Below are 10,508 nucleotides of genomic sequence, written 5' to 3'. Positions count from 1 at the left end.
CTGTTCTGATGTCCAGAAGCTCTTTTCGGGCATAAGAGATGGTAGCAGCAACATTATGTACAAAATAAGTTATACAAACAATGCGAAAAAACACACAAAATAGCACGGTTGGTTAAGAGTCCATAACACAGCAGCCATCCCCTCCGGCGCCATTATTCTCAATTTGGCTGTTGTCTATCATCCTTCTACGGGTGACTCCCATTGTGAAACCATTGGCACAATTGGTAATTTTCCGACACAAAATCTCTGTCTGGCCGACTGATCTTAGCCTTAGTCACCACAGCAAGGTTCTACTTTGCCAGGATGTGGGTGATGATTCATCTCCCAAAATTCCTTGCAGGTGGATCATAGCAGATTTCAGTTGTTTTTAGGACTTAGCTACTGTCACGTCTCCTCCTGTTGCTCCCCTCCGGCGCTCTGATTCGCCGGTCTACTGAGCCACCGGTCTGAGCGCACCATCTCGGCAACACGGGAATGGAAACCCAACGCACCCTAATCACCTCCAGCGCACCTGCACCTCATCATCTCATCACCACCCCTATTTAGCCCTGGACTGTTCTGTATTGTGTTGTGTGTGATTGTTTAGCGTCGTGTCGTTTGCTCTCTCTTTTGTTATTCTCGTTCTCATTATTAAGTAAACCTTGACCTTGTTAATTCCTGCGTCTGCGTCCTGCCTCTTCGTATATCAGTACTCATCACAGAATCACACACCATGGAAATGGATACAGCAGGAGTTTCCCAGTGCCTGGACCAGCACTAGCAGCAGCTTGCCCAGTTGAACGCCACCATGCAGGTAGGGCTCCAAACTCTGCATAATCTGCCCAGCGCTCCGGTTCCACCTCAGGGAGCGGCGAGTGCATCCAATCCACCTGTTCCCGTTCTATCACTCACTTCTGCGGGAACCCTCGCCCTACCGGAGCGCTATGACGGTAAAACTACTAAATGTAGCGGCTTCCTGCTACAGGTTTCACTTTATCTGGCGCGTCAGCCTGGGGCATATCCATCTGACCAAGCCAGGATAGCGCTGGTGATTTCGCTACTTAAAGGACAGGCGCTGGATTGGGCCACGGCAGTCTGGGAAGGAGAGGAGGCAGTGGCGCTTCCCTACCCCACCTATTTGACCAAGAAGGAGAGTGATGGAGTGCTGCATCAGATGACCTGGCCTCCACAATCACCCGACCTCAACCCAATTGAGATAGTTTGGGATGTTTTGGACGGCAGAGTGAAGGAAAAGCAGCCAACAAGTGCTCTGCATATGTGGGAACTCCTTCAAGACGGTTGGAAAAGCATTCCAGGTGACTACCTCATGAAAAAGATTTGGAACTCATTCGGGGTCTCAACTTCCTGTTGAGAGTTAGAATAGTAGAATACACAAGGTGCAGGTTCGAAATTTGGTTGTGCAACAGCAATTATTCTCTTGTTATGTCAGTCACTGACAGTTAGCCATGTCAGCTGACAATTTTTTAATTAGTCTAGCCAGCTATTTAACAGTAGCGGTGCGTGGGTCAAATCACTGGGAAGCCAGAAGAAAAGCCATATTACAACCTGTGTTGTGATAATTGCGTTGTTTGCGCTATAACCTGTTAGTTCATATGCCTTTCCACCGTGATATAGGCCTAAGGCCGATACAATAAGAAGACACAGTGGCAGAATAAATTCAACCCCACCTTTGTTTCATCACAAAACTGGAGAGCAACCTCTGTCCAGTGAAGTCCACAAAACATATTGCATGTAACAAACAATTACATGACCTACGGCATGGTCAACATGACATTTTCGGACCACTAAACAACCATTGATTTAGAACCATGGAGAGTTACCGCAAGTCGAAATGAAAACAGGAGCTACCTCCACTATTCCAGCACCATTTCAACTTCAACATTTCAACATCATCAAATCACCTATGATTAGATTAATATAGTGACAACTAAAAGATACCAAAAACAATTAGTCTAATCAACATAAGCTAAATATGATGTGGCTGTCCATGGTACTGAACTCCATGGTGTGTGTGTGTGTGTGTGTGTGTGTGTGTGTGTGTGTGTGTGTAGAAGAAACATGTTGACTCACCCTACTTGTAGAGAAACGCCAATGCCATCCTCCTCTCTTTCATGTTTCCGAAACGGTCTATGACTCTGTCATACAGTACACGCTTTTCGTTTTTGTTGTCCTAGGCTACCTGGCTAAAATGCTTGCTCGCTAGCCTAACTTCCTTTCATGGGCAACGATGCACCAGGCCAGCTAGTTAACATTAGCCTACCTCTAGTTACATATTGAACTTCCATCCTCTCAGGCCAGGGGCAGAATCGCCGTTATAATCATTAGCCAGTAATGGAGAATTAAGTAAAACCACAAGTCCAAATCCCTATCTCCACCCATGGCTAATTTAGGAAAGGGACGATTTTAGCTAGCTGGCCACCGGAGGACAACAACACAATGAGATGCAACAATTCAAGTTTTTTTCTGTAAATGATGTTCTGCTTTTGATGTGAAGCCAAATCCAAACTGGCTTCCCTTGACACTTGTTTTTGGTGCGGCAGGACCATTCACAGTAGCGCTCACTCAGTTTAGCTCAATGCTAATTGGCTAATGATTTACATGGAACGTCTGCACAAAACAATTTCCTCCCCGCTCATTATCCAATGTACACATTGTAGGCCTACAGAGTGCATGGCACAGGAGGTTGGTGGCACCTTATTTGAGGAGAACGGGCTCGTGGTAATGGCTGGAGTGGAATCAATGTAACGGTATCAAATACATCAAACACATGGTTTGTTGCCATTCCATTGGCTCCATTCCAGCCATTATTATGAGCCATCCTCCCCTCAGCAGCCTCCACTGATTCATAGATACACCTTATAGGCCTACAGAATACATATATATGTGGGTGTAAACTAGAGCGAGAGTTCCTCTTATTTCACGTTGACAGCCCTCACAGTGTGTCCACTTTCCACTGTTTATCCTTTCAAACGTCTCTGATTCCAGGCTGAGCAATGAATAGCCGCCAGTTAGCAATGAATGACCACTCCTTCCCTGGAGGTTGGAAAGCATGCTGACCTCATACATGCATTGATTGTATCAAACCTGTTTTGAACTGTCTGTCTGTCTGTCTGTCTGTCTGTGGAGGGGAGGTTGTTTTACTATTATCATACATTTAATTTGATAAAATAATTATGTGCAGGGTAACCTACTTACCCACATATCAATCAAATGTACTTATAAAGTCCTTTTTACATCAGCAGATGTCACAAAGTGCTATACAGAAACCCAGCCTAAAACCCCAAACAGCAAGCAATGCAGATGTAGAAGCACTGTGGCTAGGAAAAACTCCCTAGAAAGGCTGAAACCTAGGAAGAAGCCTAGAGAGGAACCAGGCTCTGAGGGGTGGCCAGTCCCCTTCTGGCTGTGCCGGGTGGAGATTATAACAGTACATGACCATTAAGTCCAGATTTTTCTCCAAGATGTTCAAACGTTCATAGATGACCAGCAGGGTCAAATAATAATCACAGTGGTTGTAGAGGTTGCAACAGGTCAGTACATCAGGAGTAAATGTTACTAGATTTTGTAAAATCGATATTTTTCAATGCCATAAATACCAACAATACCAAAATCCAAGCTCAAGGTAAAAGCTGCCTTCATGCAAAAATCTAGGATCATCACCCATCCCAAATCATAACCTTTACCATTAAACAGGTTAACACAAAACTGATCTTAGATCAGTGTTCAAGGGGAAACTTACTTGTACTCTCAAACCGGACAGCGACCTGAAGAGGGAAATGTTTTTGGAAGGAGACAGTGTTGGAGTGTTGGGGAATGCAATGCCCACAGTAGCCTCTGGTGGTTACTGTCAGTAATGCAATCTACTGATTATTTCAAATCATGGAAACGTGTGTGTGTGTGTGTGTGTGTGTGTGTGTGTGAATGGCCAGCTCTGTGTGCTCTGCTGTGATCGACGAGGTGAGCGATTCTCCTCAAAGAGGGGTTGAGTTGGTGACTACTGGTTGACATCAGTCCATTCACAGGTGTTACAGGAAGAATGGGCCTCTGCCTGTGGAAACAGAGGCCTTTAACGGCATCTTGCCTTGCTAGCCCCTTCCAAACACCCCGCCCACTCTCTCCCTCACACACACACACACCCCTGTTCTAGGCACCCTGTTAAAAAGCGGCTGTTCCTAACACATGGCTGTCAGACGCGCACATACGTCCAGCAGTTCATGACTGCTTCCATGTAACCAGAACAAACATCTGAGGGGCATTAGGTCTGTGTTATTGTTGTTTGACTGGACATTGCTGCTCCAGAGGAACAACAGTCTCACAGTGCACTGGGGTATATCTGGCGACCGGGCACAGGGGAAGGGTCTGTGTGACACTTCATTACATTTGTGTGATGAGACCTGCAACAGGTTAACGTGGTACACAGACCCTCCTATGTGACTCATGGACACACAAGTCTTCTACCACTTATGGGACCAGCTGTAGCTGTAATTATTGCAGTGATACAGCACCCATTGGATATGTCATGATGAGTTTATTAATAATGACATCAGCCTACTTAAATGACCATTGCCATACATGTGGCAGTATCTTACATGACAACAAATAAATATCTTATACACATAGATATTAATAGAATCTTGAAGACAGATGAAAGTAAAAACGAATCTTGTCCACCAACACAATTGAGACAGTCAACTTTTACTTGGTAGTGAACCATCATATTCCATTCAGTGATACACATTTGTGAAATGAACAGAATCGCAAGTCAATCAAAAAACGTTCCATTTGTAATGGGCCAGGAGCCTTTCAAGGCTACTTTCATTAGACAGTTGACTAGATCAGGGGTATTCACCTCTGACCCTACGAGGTCAGGAGCCTGCAGGTTTTCTGTTCTACCTGATAATTCATTACACACACCTGATTAGAGGGGAACAATGAAAAAAAGGTCCATAGTTGAGTTTGAGTGGCCTAGACTACATCTAAGGGCCAAAGTATTTATCTGAAAAGATCCTTGCCCTAGAAATTAACATATGAGATGATGATGTGTCCAAGGAGTTCCTCATCACAGGAGCAGAGATTAAAGCTGAACGGTCAGGGGGGTCAGATGAGCAAAGGTTAAAGGCCAGGGGTCATAGTTCAGCAGAAGTCCTTCCATAAAGCATAGGGTGCATCCATAGAGAATGATAGAGCCCTTTAGTGGCCAAAAGGCCAATTGTAGCATGGGGAGCGCCATTGAGGGCTTCCACCATGCTTCCGCCATTTTAAAGTAGTCAAAGTAGTCAACTGGGTGGGGATTCCTATGGGTTGTAGCCTCAATGGCGCTGTCCATGCTGTCACAGACTCTATAATGGCACAGATATAGTTCTCTACCTATCTCTATGGGTGCATCTCAAAAACCACCTCTCCCTGTCTCCTTTCCTTCATCTGCACGACTGTGAAAGAACTAGACAGGGGACAGTAAATATTGCTGGTAGTCATCAAGCATTTAAAGGTTAATTCCACTCCAAAACTATCTTTTGGTATTATTTTTCATTAGTCCACTGTTGATACAGTCCCACAATGTTGTACAGGTCAGCAGTCAAGTTTTTAAGATATTGGACTTTCAAGAAGCAAAGTGTCACCGGCCACATCATCATGATGATGTAAAATGCATCATAACTTCCATCTATCTCTGTCCTTTGTATTTAGACCAGTGCAGATGGAGGAAAGGAGAGGAAGATAGAATATATTTCAGACACACCCAAGGACTTGATTCTCTCGCTCTCAGAGTGGGAAGAGAAGAGAAGTGGAGGGAGGTGGTTTTTCTCTCACTCTCACTCTCTCGCTCACTCATCCCCGGCCGGTAGATTCTCTTCGATCCTCTTGATGAACTTCATGCGGATCTCTGTGACATTGTCTCCTCTCAGGGTGTCCTGAGCAAACTTCACATCCACTGCCATCTGCACCTGGGGGAGAGAGGGAGATATTAGAAATTAAAAAGGGCTTTTCTCTACATAATAAAGCTTCACAACACATGACATACACTGCATATACAAAACATTAAGAACACCTGCTCTTTCCATGACATAGACTGACCAGGTGAATCCAGTTGAAAGCTATGATCCCTTATTGATGTTGCTTGTTAAATCCACTTCAATGTGTGCCATTCAGAGGGTGAATAGGCAAGACAAAATTATTAAGTGCCTTTGAACGGGGTATGGAAATAGGTGCCAGGCGTCCCGGTTTGTGTCAAGAACTGCAATGCTGCTGGGTTTTTCACACTCAACAGTTTCCTGTGTGTATCAAGAATGGTCCACCACCTAAAGGACATCCAGCCAACTTGACACAACCGTGGGAAGCATTGGAGCCAACATGGGCCAGCATCCCTGTGGAATGCTTTCGACACCTTGTAGAGTCCATGCCCTGACGCATTGAGGCTGTTCTGATGGCAAAAGGGGGGAGGGTGCAACTCAATATTAGGAAGGTGTTCCTAATGTTTGGTATACTCAGTGTAAATCACACAAATATAATTTTCACAGTACCGTGCACACACCCTGTGCTGACTCTGGTATTTTATTTTCACATTGTCCTTTTTTAGCACGGTTCCAACAAAGATGGTGGATACGTATCCAGGCCAGAACAGTACAGCTTGGTTAGGCTGGTGTGAAAAGGCCTAAAGAGGCACAGTCCTTACCATCTCCAGAGCTCCTCGGAGTACCCCACACAGCAGGTTGGAGTAGACCAGGGAGCTGTGGTTGTCAGGCAGCTCAACAAAGTCCACCAGGGGGTTACTCTCCAGGATGAGGGAGAACTCATCCCCCGCCGGGCTCCAGTTGGTCACACTGGGGGTGATGCCCAGGTACATCTTAAACGCCACCTAGTGGACAACACATGCAATCATACAATGCTGTTAGTGTTACAATGGTGTTAGTACTGCATTTATAATCAAATCAAATCAAATTTTATTGGTCACATGCGCCGAATACAACAGGTGCAGACATTACAGTGAAATGCTTACTTACAGCCCCTAACCAACAGTGCATTTATTTTAAACAAAAAAAAGTAAGAATAAAACAACAACAAAAAAAGTGTTGAGAAAAAAAGAGCAGAAGTAAAATAAAGTGACAGTAGGGAGGCTATATATACAGTAAAATAAAGTGACAGTAGGGAGGCTATATATACAGGGGGGTACCGTTGCAGAGTCAATGTGCGGGGGCACCGGCTAGTTGAGGTAGTTGAGGTAATATGTACATGTGGGTAGAGTTAAAGTGACTATGCATAAATACTTAACAGAGTAGCAGCAGCGTAAAAAGGATGGGGTGGGGGGGCAGTGCAAATAGTCCGGGTAGCCATGATTAGCTGTTCAGGAGATAATGGAACAGAGACTATCACTCTCATAAGATTCTTCACTGAATGCAGACAATTTGACATTGTCACATGTTTTCTACTGAGAAAGGGTTGAAAAGAGAGGACTAGGTTAGGGCCAGGGAGTGTAAAATCTTTCTTTACCAGGGTCTCACACCTGCCGAGATAATCAGTGATCAAGTCGTTGAGATCTGCCCTTGTGAATGTATCTTTTAAACTGCGTGACGGCAGTTTGGTTGTTAGTCAATGTCAAAGCTTGCTAGCAAGAGCTGCCCCGTCCTGCGGTCGAGTAGCTGAAATAAACTGGGGACATATTCAACTCTGGTCTCTAACGCTCTCATTGCAAAGTGATGGATGTAGGGTTGGTGTCAACCACACGGTGAGAGAAGTAGCGTTTGAGCTTGACAAGTAAAGTCTACAGTGATTTAGTATTAGGCCCGCTGCTCAGGAGTACAGCAGACTACTGTCTGACCACATAGACACAAGCACGAGTTTGTGTGTGTGTATGGTCATTCCTTCAGTGTTAACTAATGTACTTGGGCGAGGGGTTGTGTTTCACCCTGGATGTAGGTTGACAATTCTGCCTGGACTACTGTATAAGAAAGACAACAAGCAGTGAGGAACAAGAGCCCAGACACACACACACACACACACACACACATACACACACACACACACGGGCTGGGGCCAGTTGGCTTTGTGGTGACATAGCTGGGATGCTTCCCTACCTGTGTGAGTGCAGAGAAATGAAAAGCAGTAGAGAGGAGCGATGAAACTATGCAGATTACTGCAGGTTGGAGTTCAAATTCCTGTCGCTGACTCCCTCGCTCTCTAACTCACTCATTCACTCGTTCATAGTCAACCTCCCTCCCTCAGTCTTTTTCCCAGCTCTCGCTCCCTCTCTCAGATCTTAATCTCTTTCGCTCTTCTCCATCTCCGTTTCTTTCTCTCTCTCTCTCCCTGTCCTTTTCGCTCTCCTTCCTTCCCTCCCTCACTCCTTCTCTTCCCCATCGCCTCTCTCCTTTCTGGGAGGGTTCCATGGTCACGCTCTGATTGGCTCAGGGACATTCCCGTTACCTTAGCGATGACGTCGGCCGTTTCTCTGAAATCCTGACACCTCCCAACGCTGGAGCGCGCCAAGAAGTCTTCGATGAGACGCACTCCGATATTATATCCCCTGGAAAGAGTATAGGATAAAAGAATGGTTCCATTTAGAGCAGAGATTCCACACCTCCCTTAAAGCTTTCAGACATGAACACTGGCATAGTTGAGCAAAGCTGAAAGAAAGAGAGGGAGAGATATAGAGATATAGACAAACATCTGGACCCTATTAAGGAGTCAGATTAGATCATCACCTAATTGAACCATATTTGGGGCATGCTACAGTAGATGTCTTAGTTTGGCAGAGCAGAAAACCTTTACAGGCCATATCTGACCACCACACACACACGTCACATCATTGGTCTATTAGTTTCTAGGGTCAAGTTTAAGAGGGATGGAGAATTTGTCAGTGTGCTGTAGGTTGACGGGAAACTTCAGAGGCCGAAACCAGTAGCTCCACTTTTTCCATTTGCAGAGTGAAGGATAAACTGAAAATGAAATGTTGAGGAGTGGCACATTTTACACACACAGATGTGACTCTATTACTCTCCTTGTCTCCTTTCCTTGATCACTTATAAGTGAGAGGACTAAGCAGAGTTTGTTGAGAAGAGAAGAAACTCACATCTTATCCAGCTGTTTGTTGACCTCCTCGTCGTTCTCATAGTCCTTACATAGCTGGGTTACCAGGGCTCCGTATGTCAGAGTGAACAGCTCCGAGTTCTACACAGAGAAACAGAGAGAGAGAGATCTATTGGGTGAAATACCACAGTGTGCAATCACAGCAGCAAGATTTGTGACCTGTGGCCACAAGAAAAAGGGCAACCAGTGAAGAACATACGCCAGGGTTCTTCAATTCCGGTCCTGGAGGGCCGAAACACTTCTGTTTTTTATTTCTACCTGGTAGTTAATTGCACTCACCTGGTGTCCCAGGTCTGAATTAGCCCCTGATTAGAAGGAGAGGATGAAAAACAGAGGTGTTTCGGCCCTTCAGGACCGGAATTGAAGAACCCTGACATACACCATTGTAAATACAACCCAATTTATTTTCCCTTTTGTACTTTTAACTATTTGCACATAGTTACAACACTATATATAGACATAATGACATTTGAAATGTCTATATTCTTTTTGAACTTTGTGAGTGTAATTTATTGTTTATTTAACTTTTATTTATTATCTATTTCACTTGCTTTGGCAATGTAAACATATGTTTCCCATGCCAATAAAGCCCCTTAAATTGAAATTGAGAGAGAGAGAGAGAGAAACTTAATTGCCAGCACCCCCTGGTGTAAGAACGTCAAAACTACAGGCATCTTTCATTGATTCAAAGACAGTGAATAATTTATTGTATTGCAGATAAAACATTTTCATAAATTAATTCAGCCTGACTAAAGTATGGTTATCAGGTACATGGGTCAGCTACCTACGACGAAGACAAGTACCAATATCATAGGGGCACATATTCTCATGCCAATTGCCATCCATGCCAGGCTAACAGTTCATATGTTTAACAAATGCGAAAGGTAACCATGCCCGAATAAAAAATTCTAAACAAGTTGCAGTGGCTCAGTGTGCCCTGGTGCTAGCTAGCGAATGAAATGCTAGTTACAGTAACTAACTAGCTAGCCAGGCTAGTTTCCTGTATTTGTCATTAATTACATTATCATTGAATATCTAAATTGCACTACAGCTAAGCTGATGTGTCGTTAATACTTAATCAAAACATGCATTATTAGATCAACATGTTAAGCTGTTTTTTGGAGGTCAATAAAAGGCAGTTTGTCGTCTAAATTAGCTAGCGTTAGTTTAACTTACTACTGTAGCTAGCTAGCATTAATGGAGTAGCCAGTATGCTAAGTAGCATTAGCAGAACGCGACTCCTTACCATCTTCTTGCTGTCTGTGGTTCGGTTGGATTGCCTTGACATAGTGTATTGGGTTACAGGCTTGTACAGATGATTGGGTAGTTATCCTTTCTTTATTCGTTCCTTTGAGAGCGGTCCCCGTGATCTATGTTCTGTCTCAGCTGTCAAACACCCAACTTCCTGAAAAACAGGAACCGGAATC

At 44.4% G+C, this 10,508-nt stretch overlaps 1 protein-coding gene across 1 annotated transcript; it reads right to left on the bottom strand.

Moving 5' to 3' along the window:
• Nucleotides 1-4,508: 4,508 nt before the first annotated feature.
• On the bottom strand, nucleotides 4,509-10,486 carry LOC311132959 (trafficking protein particle complex subunit 3). The gene is made up of 5 exons (XM_084166352.1): nucleotides 10,328-10,486; nucleotides 9,065-9,162; nucleotides 8,419-8,518; nucleotides 6,671-6,853; nucleotides 4,509-5,942 (listed from the first exon to the last, which is right to left on the bottom strand). Exons 1-5 carry the CDS (start codon nucleotides 10,367-10,369, stop codon nucleotides 5,823-5,825), a joined length of 543 nt encoding a protein of 180 aa, XP_084022478.1. The 5' UTR covers nucleotides 10,370-10,486; the 3' UTR covers nucleotides 4,509-5,822.
• Nucleotides 10,487-10,508: the final 22 nt, after the last annotated feature.

Source organism: Coregonus lavaretus (assembly GCF_964263955.1).
Source record: "Coregonus lavaretus genome assembly, chromosome: 7".
NCBI classification, from domain to species: Eukaryota; Metazoa; Chordata; class Actinopteri; order Salmoniformes; family Salmonidae; genus Coregonus; species Coregonus lavaretus.
The sequence above is the reverse complement of the archived record's forward strand: the minus strand, read 5'-3'. Positions and strand labels throughout refer to the sequence as shown.